The sequence below is a fragment of the Acanthaster planci genome, linkage group LG17 (genome assembly GCF_054643075.1).
Source record: "Acanthaster planci isolate LZ-2023a linkage group LG17, COTS_SCS, whole genome shotgun sequence".
Classification (NCBI taxonomy): Eukaryota; Metazoa; Echinodermata; class Asteroidea; order Valvatida; family Acanthasteridae; genus Acanthaster; species Acanthaster planci.
The window spans coordinates 11,164,723-11,183,055 of NC_141793.1; the positions used below are offsets into that span (position 1 = coordinate 11,164,723).

Here is an 18,333-nt window from a genome sequence, read left to right on the forward strand (position 1 = left end):
AGCGGAACCAATGCTCGACGAGTTTTCTCCAACAACCAAGACTGAAGAACAAATATGGAGAACGAGCTTGACCTTTCAATCCTAGCAGAATCAGAAATGACTAGGTAACAGTGAGCATATGGACACAAACCCAAGAAACAAAAAGCAAACTTCAGACAAGTAAAACACAAGAACTCCTGTGAACTGCATACCGACAATAGGGATTGCTTAACCTAGCTAAGCACTGTGGCGTATCTAGCTAGGCTTTGAGTCAGGAGGCGAAGTGGGATTTTTTTCTACAAACTGGGGTAATTTTTTTTTTTCATCCATAAAAGGAACCTCCCAAGAAATGTGAAAGCATAGCCTTTCGAAAATTTGGTGCTTTCAATTGAAAGAATAAAATAATGTAAAAAAAAAAAATTACAAACATGTCTCTAGGGGGCACCCGCCCCACGCGCTATGCGTCGGCGACTAAGCAGTTTGAGGCAGTTTTTGCGTTTACACAAGTTTTTGGAGATCATTTCTCTGTTATATTTTCGCTCTTTGGTGACTCTCCTTACTGACAAAATGCGCCTGTTTAGGATTTGAACAAGTCCCTAACAGAAATTTATCACATGAACTGAATTGGTTAATGGCCACTCCTTATTTCGGCAGCCTGAGCCTCACACCGCAATGTTTGCGCTAGCGCAGCCTGCACCGCACAGCTTGCACCGTCAGTGGTACGATGCGCCCCGCCTGGCTGGACAGCCTCGGCGGCCCAGCCGCAACAAGCGAGCACGGCGCCAGAAACCGGGGATGCACGCCACGAGCAGTTATCACTGGAACGTTGATTGTGAGTGGATTGAGGACCGACTTAAATTGGGTTGTCCATAAACACTGTCCCCAGTAATTTTATTGACTGGATAAGAGGTGTTGATAACGGATTACGGTAATTAACTTGGACGAAAATTCCAGCAGTCAGCAGGAATCCGGAAGTTCTATCATGGTGTAGCTATAAGCCTAAAACATACACAGAAGGTCCATCCAGAGGCAGATCCGCGCCTACAGTGCATGCAAGGCTAGGCTAGGCTGAATAGTGGCGCTCGCCCAAACGAACCTGGACCAACTCGAATACACCCCCCCCCTTCTGCTGGTTTAGTTGACACTATCAGTTTATAAAATGCGCTAAATTTAGCACATTGTTTACAGGTTGATCAACTTTGCACTTGCCCTGTACTGTTGCGACTACTTTGCTTTGAGATGAGTATATTCAACTGGATTCCTGAATCAGAGTGTAATTAACTTTTTGGAGATCGAGGGTTATTTCCCAGTAGTTTTTAAATATCTTCACTTCTGGGAATATTTTGCGTCTTTTGAGAAGGAAAATTGCATACGATTTTAGGCACTGTATAGGTCTTGCTAGTATCAGTAACATAAAACATCGTAAAATCCGATACATGTACAGCGAAACGAAAAGAACGTCTTCTCAATGTTTCGACCTGCGTGGTAACACTAAGGTGTTTAGGTCTGCGGCGATTCAAGACTCAAAATCTGTACTACTGTCACACATAAAAAAGGGTGTTGGACATTGCCTGGGGCCATTACATGTAAACATGCCAGTGTTACCAAGGACAAAACCAACTTCGCCAGTTTTCAATTTCACCAGCATGATCCTATTGTTGAAAACTTTACACAAAGTTTGGCAGAAATATAAACAGTGGATGAAACATTACCACACCAAATAAGTATCGAATGTTCGAGTTCACATTTTTCAAAGTTTTTTCATTTGAAGACTATACAGGAGTGACAGCAAGCGCTTGAGTGCTTTTTTTTACTTTTCTAATAAACAACACCTGAGCACTTTGGTTAAACCCTGAGTTTTTAATGCTTAATGTCATGTTGAATGTGTTCCAGTAACCGATAAAATGAAACAGCCCACTGGCTACATAAACAAAATTAAACGGAGCGAGAAACTACGCCAAAAGGCGTGAGTGCACACTTAAATGGTGTAACTATTAAAGGTCAAAGAATGTCATACGATTTGTAGGAATGTAGCAAGATGGCAAGACCATGAAAGTCGAGAAAAATCTGGACACGCCTGAGTGCAATCCTGACAGCTTACTTAGTGAGGTTTCTTTCATTGTTTGCCTGTCAGGGGGCTGGATTCAGTGGGACTGACGGAGCCAAAACCGCACAAAGCCGGCTCATCGGACTACTCCGCCTCGCTCAATTCATCGCTGTTGACAATACCGCTAACGAGCGTCTCGCGACGGTTGATTGACGGCTCCCGGGTCTCTCTCAGCCTCCCTACGGCTGGGGCTGATCACCTTCAGTTGGTTGTTTTTCTGCGCGCGTGAGCTGGGAGTCTGGACCCCTGAAAAAAGTCTCACGCCAGTCAAAATGAATTCAATCAGGTCGCTCCGGTTGTTTGTTTCACCAATTGATTTCTTATTATCATTACGAGTCCAGGGAATTTGGTTTATGGACACGAGTCAGTTAAACCTGGGTGGATAGGCTATCAGAGATCACTTCGACGAAGAGCTTGGACCAAGCAGCATCGCTTTAAGTCATAAGTCAACTTTTCGGCTGCAGTTGCGGCATTTCTCGAAAATATTTTTTAAAACAATCAGTTGGGTTATTTAACTTTCAAACAAATCTGCAATCCGATATTTTTATCACCAGCAAGATGATTTCCTCAGTACACAGTACGCTGGTGTTTTTGATGGGCCTCATCTTGCTCGCCGCATTACCAGCCGTCGAGGGGTACCTCTTGGCCTGGGCATACGGACGGCACCATGCAAGTGATTCAGTAGAGGACGATACCGCCATAAATCACCCGAGAAACGTCTACAGCAGGGACACGTCGTCTTCGAGAACAAGAGATGAAAATGGAACACCAGAGGACGAGGTAATGTTTGTAAACATTCTAAGATCTCAAAAGGTCAAAAGTTGGCCTATTTTGAAGTACTTAACTGCCCATGAGAAAAAGGGAATAAGTTTTACTCACAATCTGGAAATGTGATTTTTTCTGGATATACCATTTCGTGTGCTCAGTATAAAACCTTAGAGCACGGAAATGGAGAACGAACTTCCTTCTGGAACCTAAATAAAATTGGAAAAATGAAAAAAACAACAACAGAATATTGACTTAGATTAACTGGTAAAAATTTTGAAAAGCTAGACCACAAAAATCTCATGCTGGTTTGCTTTCTGGGACGAAAACAGGCTCTCGAAGTTTGCAAGAGCGACAAGGCCTGCGGACGGGGGTTCTTTTGCGATAGACATTACGGGGAGTGCATTCCTCATCGGCACGAGCTGGAGCCGTGCCGGCGCGACGGGCACTGCAACCGGGGGTTGGAGTGCCGCTTTGGAACCTGCCAGCAAATCATCAAATCCGGAAGAGTCGGTGAGTGTAAGAATTATACTTAACTGATGTACTCACTTATGTTATTATCTGTCTTTTTTTACTTCGAAATGTGTATTTCGGAGCTTGAAACTGTTTGGCATTGGTGTAAGACGATATCTCATCCACACGTCAGCTCCGAGGCAAGTAACGTAACTGACTGTTATCGCACATTCTCAAGAAAGCTTTTGTGTTCGTTGAGCCAAACTTCGGTAAACATGCTTGTGGCCAATTCACTTATTTCAGGACTTTAATAACTATTGTGACCCAGCACGTCGAAATCAGGAAGAAGTGTCAAATTGACTTTTTGAGATATGTACATGGTCAGAAACTTTTTTTTAGATGCAGAGTGTCATCTTCGGAAATCTCTGGCAGCGTTTAGTTGCTCTTGAAATTACAAGCTATACTTTTGTACTGGTGAATTACTTTTCCCGAGTTGTTTTGTTTAAAATAACCTCATAAATGCGCATGACAGACTTGACAACCAATAGAAGCAGGTTCGCAGATTTTACGGAGTTGTTGGGTTCAAAGGTTTTTTTTTTAATACATGTAACTTCTCATGAGGGACAGAAAGATGTCATGGGTATGACATCCCTTCGATGAAAGTGTACCATTTCATCACCCCTATTACATGCGGTTACCTTTTACTCCCTGATGAAATAGCAAAATTGTAGTCTGATCCATTCTTCTACTGTGATATCCCTCAAATCTCTAGGGTAGTAAGTTGGGGAGGACGGGGGAAACAAATGAACAAATCCCCGAGCAAATAATCAGAACACACAGCAAGTTTTTCCGGGGAACACACACCGTCGCAACTGTCACCTCTCATTGTCTGTTTTTGTCTGCGGAGATCGCCAGGCGCGCTGCTACCTGCTGCGTTCATTGTATGGGGTCCCCCGGGGTGAGCTGTCATTCCGTTTGACGAGCAGGCAAGGGGGGGGGCGACAAAAGTATGTCCCTAAAAACACATCTCTCCTTCGACAATCTTGACAATCATGTTCTAAGGCTTCGCAACTGGGACAACTGGGACCTCCACTCTGTGATGTTTTCAATCCTGACAGTTGCCTATTTTTCGAGACATGCCCGGAGCACAATGTACCAAAGTCGCGATCGTGCAAACAGTCAGCAACCTGTTCTTCACAGCGCGCTTGGTTCAAGTAAACACTTCTCAGAACCTTGCTTAAGTTCATGAAATGGAAATAAGATGGGGCCTATCCAGCTGGTGGCGGTTGGGGGAGGGCTGGGAAAAGCTCCCCCTCCCCCATAGGACGTTTTGTCATTTTTATGGGAACTGAACGCGCAAACACTCTAGAAACCGCAGAGTAGCACCTTCAAGAATTGGTCGCAGAAGGAAAGTATTGTTTAAATCCCGACTCCAAACCAGGATCAGGTACCCACAAAGAAACATAAATTGGGCTTAAAGTCATCTTAACTTCTGCCTACAGTCTGTCAAGTCCCTTGTGTGCTAAATCGTGACTGCCTCAAATTTTGAACTGAACTCATAAAATCATACCGTAAGCTATGCACTACTCGACTTTTACTCGTAATAGCTGTCCTGTCGCTTTTTTATACGAGGCCTGTTTGCGTTTGGTCAGATGCCAGGTTGGTAGTGTCATTTTGATTTTTAACCAGTAGTGGTTGTATCATAATTTCCAGGGTTCCGTTTTGCAGTTGATCCAGTAAGATTAGTCAAACTTTAAAGTTAGGTATCACCCAATAGAAATGGGTTTACAATTGGCCGTTTCGTGTCTGTTCCAATTAACCTAATAACCCGCAAACCTGACAAAGTTATCCTTGAGAGTTGCTAGCTTCTGTGCGAAAGCTGCACCTGGGAGATCTGGACTGACAGGCCCCGTTGTTCGTGGCCCGTCAAAGGAAAACAAAAGCCTGGAAAGCTGAGCCACTGGTTTACCAATTCACCCCGTTTTTGTGCAGGGCGGCGCACTTCGTGAAAGTTGTAACAGTTCACTAAACGGCGCGTGACACTATGCAATCGGTCGGTCCACAGGGGGATTGCTTTATTGTACCGCTTCAACTTTGTGGCCCACGAGTAATGACATGTGACAAGCCTTACACAACTCAAAAATGGGGCCGTTTTAAGAACGTTAACAGACTGGGGCCTCGAGAGAATTGTGTTTCAAAACACGATGGCCTCCAGTGTTTGCCGGGCGGTTTCTCTTTACTACTATTAGCTTTCGTACGCTGTTCCTCAGTCTACAGACTCACTTCCAAATTGTCAATCAATGTTGCTAGGCATCGCTGATTAATTTTCTTTAAGACACAATCATGAAACACGAAGAAACCCCCCCCAAAAAAATGTAATTTCATTGTGCACTTAACGGGTTGCTTGTTAGCAAATATTGGATGTTCAGCTTGTACTCACAATGTCTCGATTCTGTCATGTTTTTGCCCCAGGGGCGCGCTGCAAGAATGACAAGGACTGCGGCGAGGGCATGTGCTGCGCCAAACAGCACGGCGAATCGGTCTGCAAGGCCCGGCTACCCCTCAACGCCAAGTGCTACGTGCCAGCTGGGGGCATGGAGTACACAATCGACAGCATCTGCCCCTGTATGGAAGGCCTGATGTGTAGAAGAACACCACAAGTGAGGAAAGAGTAAGTCAGACAAAAAGACAAACAATCCCGTGAGTTGTAATGACTCGAGTCAATGACTCGACTCGAGTCGCATTTTTGGGTGACTCGACTCGACTCCCTCCCTGGAGATAAATGACTTGACTCGACTCTCTGCTGTAAAATGACTCGACTCGAGTCACAAAAATCAGTGACTCGTTACAACTCTGACAATCCCACAAACTAACGTACACAAACATAAGCAATATCAAGTGAAACCCACGTAGATAAAGCAGACATGATTGAATCTACCATCATCAAGTGTTTCAGACATCCCACACTTTCCTGTCGCCATCCCCCGACTCACCCTCTAAACCACGCCCAGAGTGCATGGTCCGTGATAGTTTTTTTGTACGTGGGGAATCGACTTTGTTCCCCCACACCAGCTTTGTCAAAGAGGCCATAAATGGAACAGATGTCCATAGATTTATTACTCCTCATATAATCAATGCTAATTTATGCTTATTTTCTTCCAGGGAGGAGCTTGTTTGGCAGTTTTGGACCGACTACGATCACATGAGGTGCACACCCATTCGTCCCTTACCCGGACAATGATGACATCACAAGAAACCATACGTCTGTTTGTCAAATTAAAAGAAAGTCTTTAAAAAATTATTTTGTATATACCCATAAAACTATGTGTATATTTAGTTTAACAGTTTTGGACAGAGGATTAACTTCAAAAGTTAAATATTGTGTTTTGTTCTCCTTTGTCTTGCTAATGCTAATGTATCAAAGTATCCCAAATTGTATCTCCTCTTTAATGTTCAAGAAATCTTGAAGCCCGGGGTATTTTGAGATAAAACAGCCAACTTGACTCATGGTTTTTAGCTTTCTGTTTTGGTTTGGGCAAATATATGACAAAATTTATAACTTACTAAAATTATGAATTAACATCATTGTACATGGTTGCAAATGCACACTATGCTATTATAATAATTTTGATGTTCATGCTATGTTGACATTCTATCATTCGCCAAAAATATGAAGTCGTGAATCCAGAAATAAAACCTGAGTACCTGGGACTGTGTTCTCGAAATGCTGGCACAATATTTCTAGGTTTAAAGTCCAATCAGGGTTCACAAGTATGATTGCATTAGAAAAGCTTTGCTGGGCTGTCCTGTCTCATGCTGTAGCCACTTGGGCGAGGAAATCTATGAAAACCTATTCAAAAAGAACTTTTCAGTGGGATGGTTTTCAAAACACATCTCAAGTGGACGTCTGCTGAATGGCGCGCAGAACACTGAAGGGACGGATCATTAATTGCTTGTGGCTAGACCTGTAAAAAGTAGCAGTGAATTACGGTCCAGCTGATGGATAAGTAAATGGCAAAAACCAGTGAAAACCATGAAAGGTTTTCGCTCGTTTAGTCGCTTTACCAAGGCCCACATAAACAAAAATGCCAAAGAATATTTCAATAAGAAGCAACACGTCTATCACCACAACCTTTTATTGCTTTGCTGCAGGAAAGCGCTATATTTATCATTTATGAAACCTGTTCCAAAATATAAAAATTAATCAAAGTGCTCTATAGTAGACAGTACATTTCTTTAATTGGATAGCTTACACAATCACACTGTTACTTTTGGAAAGATCACAGAGCAAGATTTAAGACAAAGCAAATTATGCAGACATCGGCAAAAGTTGGGAGAAGCCTTTATGATACACAGAACACGTGTAATGATTTCGCGGCTATTCATACGTCTAACTCCTAGTATCCAGCCATGATGATCTTGGCCAGGTACCCGACAACAAAGGGATCACTTTCCCATATCACTGGCACCCTGGCGGCATGAAATCAAATGCAAACATTTTTGACCTCGCTGGTGTCAAGCAAAGATCTTATAGCGGCGCAAGATAGAGAACTTCACAGCGACGTAAAACATTGCAATCGCAAGGGTGCATTTAGGTTGGACGCCTGCACAGTGCATATAATAGGCGCAGGTGACACAGGCACGCACATGTTAACGCAACGCCTATGCATGCACTCTCCAATGGCGCGCGCCGCGATAATACCTTTTGGGCCGAGTTCTCCATCTTGCGGGGCTATATCGGTACTATCTTTGGTGACAGGTACGGAACAGGAAAAACTTATCAAAGAGCCGGCTCGCAAAGTGTGCATGTCATCTGGCACCTCGAGAATTGATCACAGATTCTCTTTTAATACGGAACCTTTACATATTTTAGACGAGAGCGAGTGTACATTTATTGTTTTTGTTCAATATCAAGAGATTAAACAGCTTCTCCCCAAGGAAACCAGGAAGAGGCTCTATACTTTTGCAGTCACTACTACAATTTGCTTCCGCATTTATTTGTATAATCATACATATTACTACTACCTTTCTAGCTATCAAATAATGGAAAAGGATGCTATTACAATGCTACTGCATCACGTGGTTAATGCATAATAAAAACACAGACACCCAGCAGCATACCAACTCACCATGCCCGATGAAGATTGATACATTTGAGCCAAAGAGGGCGCCCTGTTTCCTAGCAACGTCGGTCATACGTCAGTGGATGAGAGCCACGTCACTTCGGGAAGCACAAGTGTACATGTGTTCGCGCGCCAGAGAACAGCTAAGCTACCTGACATCATTTTAAAACGTAGAAACTCGCAATAGAATTTATCAACCTCAAGCAATTTTCGGAAACAGTGGAAGTAACTAGAAGTGCGAGGGCAAACGCGGGATGTTTCTGGCAATAGGGTGACTGAATAAAGCAAGCAAACTGGGTAAGTAACGAGGTCCTTTGTGTTGGTATTTTTCCCCTTTTGTGTGATACATTCCAACTTTAGTGCCGAGCAAGATTATTACAAATGCCAACAGAACCATATGCTTCTATCTTTACGGAGTTTTCGTATTTTATTTTTTCATAAGTAGTGCAGAAGGAGGTCGACCACATTTCATGCGTGTCCCATTTTCTCTTTTCCATCGGCAGCAAAAATGTGCAGTAGTCGTGACAACTATGATTGTCACTAGGCTGATCTTTGAAAGCACTTACAGGCAAGGTGCTGTTGTCTGGGGTGCTGGTCCCCTACAAAAAATGCTTGCAAAACAAAATTGCACATAAAAGTTGGTATCCCAAGTGTGTCTGCTGTCTTGACTGAAATCCAATTTACTTCAAAAACTTCAATATATCCAAAAATGCATACAGAAATGGCTACACCCAACTTTGTTTCTAACAGGTGTGAATGACGATTTTCTTAATGTTTCACTTTGAATACACCAACTGGGTCAATGCTTCCTGTGTTCAACTCCATGATAGTGAAATATGAGTAAACTTTAAACTTCAAGTAGTTTCCTGAATGGCAAGTCAGATGATATATTCCAATGCATGTAGAACATTTTGTAATGGGTTCAATAATATCTAGCATTTGGGGGAAAATTTAACAACCTTTGCCAAAAAAACAAGCTTCTCCAGGTTCATCCCATAAACTGTATATAAATCCAACCATCAAAAAACTAACAACTTAAAAAACCAACAAAAGTAAAGTGCCACCTTGTGATTACACAATACAGCATTACACTACATTGATTAAGGTTAAACACCTTCTCTCAGTTTAATTTGTCAATGCTTTTCTGCTCGTGGTGTGCAACTACTTCTGGCAACGCCCAGATGCAGTGTCGCACGTGTATCCATGCGGGCAACAGTGGATGCCATCGGAGCAGCACACAGCCTACGAGGAGCGAAGAAAAAAAAAGGGTCAGTTAGGCTCATTCAAGACTGGTATTCCCCGTATGTAGGGCCAGCCCTCTACCAGTAAGAGATACTGACAGTTTCGTGTAGAATCAGCAACCACTTGTCAATTACTGGTCGATGTTTGCCTGGTACCAAAGGATATTTTTGTGTACAGGTTACCAAGGAAAAAAATTGACAAAAGCTCACTGATTAGACTTAGCTAGGTGTGAGCCCTGTTAGCATATGCAGGGCATCAGTCAGGACCTCATAATACGGCATTTTGTACGAGAGTGACTGCATTTGTGGAAAAGTCTTACATTGGGAAGAGGGCAGCAGCCCCACTGTCTACTGGCCAGCTTGCAGCAGGTGTTGCCGTCCGGACAAAAGTGGCTGCTGTCGCACTTAACATTCCCTTCCTTGGTGCCCAGAGGCAGGGCCAGTGTCTTAGTAATCCAAGGCACAGTCTCCACCTACAAGAGAGATCAGTCAGAAAAAATGAGGACTTATAACCAAAACAACAGCACTCACATACTAAGTGGCTTTCCACAGTGCATCCAACAATATGGGGTAATAATCAGTGTACATTGTGCAAGAGCCACAACTGGGAATTAAGCTCTTTGTTAATGCATCAATAACAAAATACACAGTGGTTCTGGGGCTAATTTCACAGAGCTACGAAGCAAAGACTCTGCTAAGTGAGGAGAACCTGTGCTAAACAAAAGCTTGTTACTAGCCAAAATGTCTTGTGTCCTGTATTTCTTGTCATTGGTTCCTAGTTTATCTTTACTTTGCCAAGTCGAACTTCTGTCAAGTTCTTTGAAATTAAGCCTTTCTGAGAACAAGAGCACTTCTGATTCTTATCAGATTGAAACCAAGGTTTGCGATGTGGTCCTACAAATTTCATGCTGCTCCAACTCCGGATAACACCAGACTTGAGGAGCCAGTCCCTCTTTCTTCCCTTTCTGTTCTTTATAAACTAACCTTGGGTGCCATTTCCTTGGCTTTGGTCTTGGTCACCATCGAAAGGATGCCGGCCGCACCAACACAGGTGTTCTCCTTGGTGCACTTGGTACCATGGGGACAGCAGTGGATTTTGTCTGGACAACAGACAGCCTACAGGGAAAAAAAAAGCGAAATGATTGTGAAGCTACATGTGGGTCTAGGTCTTTGCTGGTTGCAAATTCACATATGTCGAGAGCAGGTGAAGCCATACCAGTAGAATCCTAATTTGGGCAAGGCCTAAAAGAGTTGCAATCTAGCTACGTCCGACTCAAAAGGGAGTCACGCACTGTAGGTGATGCCTTGTAGTAAATACCTAACACTGAAAGGCAGAAAATGATACTGCTTAAAGGTTTACAATTTGGCCACGGGGGAGCAATTGGAAGATGCAGCAAAGCAGAAGTAGTTTACACAGCAACACTTGCAAGCCCGATGTCCACAGTAGTTTGTCTATGGCCACCTTTCCCGGGCAAACCTCATCCTCATTTTACAGCGAGCACACCAATCGGGGAAACAGACTTACATTCACGCCAGGGCAGCACCCCCAGCCACCCTTTGCCATCATGCAGCAGGTCTCCGTGCTTCGGCAGATGGAGGAGCTGTTGGGGCATATAATGCCGCCATTACTAGGCTGCAGTCAAAAGAGAGAAACCGAGAAAAAGTTAACCAAGGAGTACTTGGGTGCCCCTTTGGATGCCATCCTCTCCCCCAAAACACACACGTCTTGCAGTTGTGAGGACATCCACGATGAACAACAGTTAGTCAGGGATAAATATGTATAGACATACGAAGACCTGCACGATTTGGTCACAATGGCTCCTAATGATAAAAATGTGGCCTGCAATTCATTCCTGCCAAGGTCGAGATGAGAAACGCTCCTGCCAATGAACAGGACACACCACTCATATGCTGTTTCTCATCACGTGATTCCACGTCTGGGCTTTATACTGCCCCAGCTGCCTGTTGGAACTATCGAATTCAGTTGAGGGCAGGAACCAGACTACTTGGCTATGGTTATTAACCACAGCTTTGCCTCCTAAGGTGTGTCCTACATGTGTAATTTCTAGGCATGAATGAATGAATAGTGCACGTATATCCATGAGATGAAGGAGCCTTGAACGACCGCCCTCCTCTGCTTATGCACGGAGACCATGGATGGAGTGCACAAAGGGACTGACAAACATACTAAGCATGATTGAAAGCATGGGCTCTGCAAGAGGAAGAAACCGATTAGCCCAAAAAACATTAATTGGTACACTGTAGATCCTGCATGAAAATGTGGCTACATGTTGCTACCGGTTGGAGCAAGATAGCTGGATATCTGTTGATGACGGTAATACGCCGATGTTCTGATAGATTCAGATGAGTCCAACAAAACCTGTAGAGATAAAGGCCAGTGGCTGAGAAATGCTAAACCTGTACTGGCTGCTTATTACACCAACAAATTAAAAGGCATTGCCTCAATCAACTGCAAATTATTCTGAGAACAAGATCAAAGTGGTTCTGAACCATGACACAAAAAGTCAAATCACATTTATGAAGAATTAAAGGCGATGCTGCAAAGACTGAAAACTCTTGAGCCTACATTTTAGCACACAACCCACTGTTTGTTCAGTAACTTTAAAAGGAAAAACAGCAGTGATTTTGACACAAAAATAAGGGTTGAACTGCTGGCGTCTTCAAGGAAAAATGACGAACAAAACAAAAGCAATGGGGAAGAGAGTTATGAGGAGCAGAACATTTCAAATTTGTTGAGAAGCTGTGAGGTGATGGCTTATGATCCAACAGACAGTTGGTCAGTTACGAGTGCAGCGGCTGTCTTCTCAAACCATGGAAGAGTCATCTCTCCTAGGGAACAGGTTCCTGTGGAAATGTCACAGGTGTAGCCGTGGGGACAACAATGGATGTGGTCACTGCAGCACACAGCCTGAAGAATAAAAATAGAGAAGCAATGTTAATTTCAGTTGATGACACAACACTAAGAGATTCTTCACAAAAGAGGTAAAATTCATTACATTTTTTTCCTCAAGTTCTTTCCTCACCAGGGGAAGAGGGCAGCATCCCCACTGTCCAGAGGCTAGTCTGCAGCAGGTGTTGCCAGATGGACACTGAGCCTGACCACCACCACTTATTCATAAGGGATACGCTGATAACTTACTTTTTCTTACAAGTTCTCTTCCAACTTCAAACTCAGAATCACCAATTTATCTCCCATTTTGGGGTATGTCATGTACAAATTAGATATTGACTTGACAATGCAAGAGATGTAGAAGGTACTGCTTAGCTTAATTACTTCATTTGATTTGTTCTTGGAGTGTAACTTCTGTCTGAAGTTTTAGAAGCTTCTCTAGAGTTGAATGACTTTGGAATACCATGCGTGCACTGCTCAGTGTAACATACACTCCAGCAAAGACAGTTCAGTGTACACAACTTTTGTAGATTACTCTTGACAGAGATAAGATTTTGTTTTTGAAGAGGATCATTTACTAACTGAGGGGAGTGGGCAGCATCCCCACTGCCCAGAGGCTAGTCTGCAGCAGGTGTAACCAGATGGACACTGAGCCTGACCACCAGGACATACGATGTTTGGTTCTGGCACTGCAGGATCACTTAGTAAAGCAGCCTCCTTCTTTGGTTCCCACGGTAGAGATAAATCATGGAGGTGACATGTTGCTGTTGAAATGTCACACGAGTAGCCATGTGGGCAACAGTGAATATGGTCAGCACAGCAAACAGCCTGCAAGTGTAACAAGAATACAAAAGTCTGACTCTCTCTGTAAAGGGTTCAGTTGATATCAACACGTCAGACACTTTAGATTAGGACTTTAGAAAGCTTAAACATATTATACTATGGTAAAGATTTTACTAACCAATGGATATGGGCAACAGCCGTAAGCACCAGTATTTAACTTGCAGCAGGTGGATCCTGTAGGACATTGATATCTCCCTCCAGGACATACAATGTTGGGGACTGGTACAGAGTCACTGCTTAAGAATGTGGCTTCTGTCTTCTCAAACCAAGGGAGAGTCATCTCTCCAAGTGAACAGGTTCCAGTGGAAATATCACAAGTGTAGCCATGGGGACAGCAATGGATGTGATCACTGCAGCACACAGCCTGAAGAAAACACACACAAGCAATATTTGAATAGGTACAGTGAGTTGTTTGTTGTACTTGTCAAGTAATGAATTATTCATAAGGGATACGCTGATAACTTACTTTTTCTTACAAGTTCTCTTCCAACTTCAAACTCAGAATCACCAATTTATCTCCCATTTTGGGGTATGTCATGTACAAATTAGATATTGACTTGACAATGCAAGAGATGTAGAAGGTACTGCTTAGCTTAATTACTTCATTTGATTTGTTCTTGGAGTGTAACTTCTGTCTGAAGTTTTAGAAGCTTCTCTAGAGTTGAATGACTTTGGAATACCATGCATGCACTGCTCAGTGTAACATACACTCCAGCAAAGACAGTTCAGTGTACACAACTTTTGTAGATTACTCTTGACAGAGATAAGATTTGTTTTTGAAGAGGATAATTTACTAACTGAGGGGAGTGGGCAGCATCCCCACTGCCCAGAGGCTAGTCTGCAGCAGGTGTAACCAGATGGACACTGAGCCTGACCACCAGGACATACGATGTTTGGTTCTGGCACTGCAGGATCACTTAGTAAAGCAGCCTCCTTCTTTGGTTCCCACGGTAGAGATAAATCATGGAGGTGACATGTTGCTGTTGAAATGTCACACGAGTAGCCATGTGGGCAACAGTGAATATGGTCAGCACAGCAAACAGCCTGAAAGTGTAACAAGAATACAAAAGTCTGACTCTCTCTGTAAAGGGTTCATTTGATATCAACACGTCAGACACTTTAGATCAGGACTTTAGAAAGCTTAAACATATTATACTATGGTAAAGATTTTACTAACCAATGGATATGGGCAGCAGCCGTAAGCACCAGTATTTAACTTGCAGCAGGTGGATCCTGTAGGACATTGATATCTCCCTCCAGGACATACAATGTTGGGGACTGGTACAGAGTCACTGCTTAAGAATGTGGCTTCTGTCTTCTCAAACCAAGGGAGAGTCATCTCTCCAAGTGAACAGGTTCCAGTGGAAATATCACAAGTGTAGCCATGGGGACAGCAATGGATGTGATCACTGCAGCACACAGCCTGAAGAAAACACACACAAGCAATATTTGAATAGGTACAGTGAGTTGTTTGTTGTACTTGTCAAGTAATGAATTATTCATAAGGGATACGCTGATAACTTACTTTTTCTTACAAGTTCTCTTCCAACTTCAAACTCAGAATCACCAATTTATCTCCCATTTTGGGGTATGTCATGTACAAATTAGATATTGACTTGACAATGCAAGAGATGTAGAAGGTACTGCTTAGCTTAATTACTTCATTTGATTTGTTCTTGGAGTGTAACTTCTGTCTGAAGTTTTAGAAGCTTCTCTAAAGTTGAATGACTTTGGAATACCATGCGTGCACTGCTCAGTGTAACATACACTCCAGCAAAGACAGTTCAGTGTACACAACTTTTGTAGATTACCCTTGACAGAGATAAGATTTTGTTTTTGAAGAGGATAATTTACTAACTGAGGGGAGTGGGCAGCATCCCCACTGCCCAGAGGCTAGTCTGCAGCAGGTGTAACCAGATGGACACTGAGCCTGACCACCAGGACATACGATGTTTGGTTCTGGCACTGCAGGATCACTTAGTAAAGCAGCCTCCTTCTTTGGTTCCCACGGTAGAGATAAATCATGGAGGTGACATGTTGCTGTTGAAATGTCACACGAGTAGCCATGTGGGCAACAGTGAATATGGTCAGCACAGCAAACAGCCTGCAAGTGTAACAAGAATACAAAAGTCTGACTCTCTCTGTAAAGGGTTCAGTTGATATCAACACGTCAGACACTTTAAATCAGGACTTTAGAAAGCTTAAACATATTATACTATGGTAAAGATTTTACTAACCAATGGATATGGGCAGCAGCCGTAAGCACCAGTATTTAACTTGCAGCAGGTGGATCCTGTAGGACATTGATATCTCCCTCCAGGACATACAATGTTGGGGACTGGTACAGAGTCACTGCTTAAGAATGTGGCTTCTGTCTTCTCAAACCAAGGGAGAGTCATCTCTCCAAGTGAACAGGTTCCAGTGGAAATATCACAAGTGTAGCCATGGGGACAGCAATGGATGTGATCACTGCAGCACACAGCCTGAAGAAAACACACACAAGCAATATTTGAATAGGTACAGTGAGTTGTTTGTTGTACTTGTCAAGTAATGAATTATTCATAAGGGATACGCTGATAACTTACTTTTTCTTACAAGTTCTCTTCCAACTTCAAACTCAGAATCACCAATTTATCTCCCATTTTGGGGTATGTCATGTACAAATTAGATATTGACTTGACAATGCAAGAGATGTAGAAGGTACTGCTTAGCTTAATTACTTCATTTGATTTGTTCTTGGAGTGTAACTTCTGTCTGAAGTTTTAGAAGCTTCTCTAAAGTTGAATGACTTTGGAATACCATGCGTGCACTGCTCAGTGTAACATACACTCCAGCAAAGACAGTTCAGTGTACACAACTTTTGTAGATTACCCTTGACAGAGATAAGATTTTGTTTTTGAAGAGGATAATTTACTAACTGAGGGGAGTGGGCAGCATCCCCACTGCCCAGAGGCTAGTCTGCAGCAGGTGTAACCAGATGGACACTGAGCCTGACCACCAGGACATACGATGTTTGGTTCTGGCACTGCAGGATCACTTAGTAAAGCAGCCTCCTTCTTTGGTTCCCACGGTAGAGATAAATCATGGAGGTGACATGTTGCTGTTGAAATGTCACACGAGTAGCCATGTGGGCAACAGTGAATATGGTCAGCACAGCAAACAGCCTGCAAGTGTAACAAGAATACAAAAGTCTGACTCTCTCTGTAAAGGGTTCAGTTGTTATCAACACGTCAGACATTTTAGATCAGGACTTTAGAAAGCTTAAACATATTATACTATGGTAAAGATTTTACTAACCAATGGATATGGGCAACAGCCGTAAGCACCAGTATTTAACTTGCAGCAGGTGGATCCTGTAGGACATTGATATCTCCCTCCAGGACATACAATGTTGGGGACTGGTACAGAGTCACTGCTTAAGAATGTGGCTTCTGTCTTCTCAAACCAAGGGAGAGTCATCTCTCCAAGTGAACAGGTTCCAGTGGAAATATCACAAGTGTAGCCATGGGGACAGCAATGGATGTGATCACTGCAGCACACAGCCTGAAGAAAACACACACAAGCAATATTTGAATAGGTACAGTGAGTTTTTTGTTGTACCTGTCAAGTAATGAATTATTCATAAGGGATACATGGATAAGTTACTTTTTCTTACAAGTTCTCTTCCAGCTTCAAACTCAGAATCACCAGTTTTCTCTCACATTTTGAGGTATGTCATGTACAAATTAGATATTGACTTGACAATGCAAGAGATGTAGAAGGTACTGCTTAGCTTAATTACTTCATTTGATTTGTTCTTGGAGTGTAACTTCTGTCTGAAGTTTTAGAAGCTTCTCTAGAGTTGAATGACTTTGGTACACCATGCGTGCACTGCACAATGTAACATACACTACAGCAAAGACAGTGCAGTGTACACAACTTTTGAAGATTACTCTTGACAGAGATAAGATTTGTTTTTGAAGAGGATAATTTACTAACTGAGGGGAGTGGGCAGCATCCCCACTGCCCAGAGGCTAGTCTGCAGCAGGTGTAACCAGATGGACACTGAGCCTGACCACCTGGACATACAACATTTGGTTCTGGAACCACAGCATTGGCATCTTTCTTCTCAAACCATGGGAGAGTCATCCCTCCAAGTGAACAAGTTCCAGTGGAAATATCACAGGTGTAGCCGTGGGGACAACAATGGATGTGGTCACTGCAGCACACAGCCTAAACATAAACAATAGGTATTAAGCAAAATTATCATGAGCTGATGGCCTGGCACTTCCACTTTATTCTGAACAGAGATAATTCTTTTTTCATATTTATCTGAGGATTATTACTTTACCGAAGGGAGTGGGCAGCATCCCCACTGTCCAGAAGCTAGTCTGCAGCAGGTGTTACCAGATGGACACTGAGCCTGACCACCAGGACATACAACATTTGGTTCTGGAACCACAGGATTGGCATCTGTCTTCTCAAACCATGGGAGAGTCAACTCTCCAAGTGAACAGGTTCCGGTGGAAATATCACAGGTGTAACCGTGGGGACAACAATGGATGTGGTCACTGCAGCACACAGCCTAAACATAAACAATAGGTAAACAAAATTATCATGAGCTGATGGCCTGGCACTTCCACTTTATTCTGAACAGAGGTAATTCTTTTTTCATATTTATCTGAGGCTTATTACTTTACCGAAGGGAGTGGGCAGCATCCCCACTGCCCAGAGGCTAGTCTGCAGCAGGTGTAACCAGATGGACACTGAGCCTGACCACCTGGACATACAACATTTGGTTCCGGAACCACAGCATTGGCATCTTTCTTCTCAAACCATGGGAGAGTCATCCCTCCAAGTGAACAAGTTCCAGTGGAAATATCACAGGTGTAGCCGTGGGGACAACAATGGATGTGGTCACTGCAGCACACA

At 43.1% G+C, this 18,333-nt stretch overlaps 2 protein-coding genes across 2 annotated transcripts; one reads left to right on the plus strand and one right to left on the minus strand.

The window, feature by feature from the left end:
- Nucleotides 1-2,104: 2,104 nt before the first annotated feature.
- Nucleotides 2,105-7,015, plus strand: LOC110973373 (dickkopf-related protein 3-like). Its single transcript, XM_087147660.1, has 4 exons — nucleotides 2,105-2,866; nucleotides 3,184-3,364; nucleotides 5,777-5,975; nucleotides 6,467-7,015. Exons 1-4 carry the CDS (start codon nucleotides 2,645-2,647, stop codon nucleotides 6,543-6,545), a joined length of 681 nt encoding a protein of 226 aa, XP_087003786.1. The 5' UTR covers nucleotides 2,105-2,644; the 3' UTR covers nucleotides 6,546-7,015.
- A 407-nt stretch (nucleotides 7,016-7,422) lies between these two features.
- On the minus strand, nucleotides 7,423-12,812 carry LOC147796355 (progranulin-like). The gene is made up of 6 exons (XM_087147662.1): nucleotides 12,713-12,812; nucleotides 12,475-12,597; nucleotides 11,194-11,301; nucleotides 10,653-10,784; nucleotides 9,989-10,141; nucleotides 7,423-9,669 (listed from the first exon to the last, which is right to left on the minus strand). Exons 2-6 carry the CDS (start codon nucleotides 12,511-12,513, stop codon nucleotides 9,589-9,591), a joined length of 513 nt encoding a protein of 170 aa, XP_087003788.1. The 5' UTR covers nucleotides 12,514-12,597; nucleotides 12,713-12,812; the 3' UTR covers nucleotides 7,423-9,588.
- Between the last annotated feature and the right edge of the window lie 5,521 nt (nucleotides 12,813-18,333).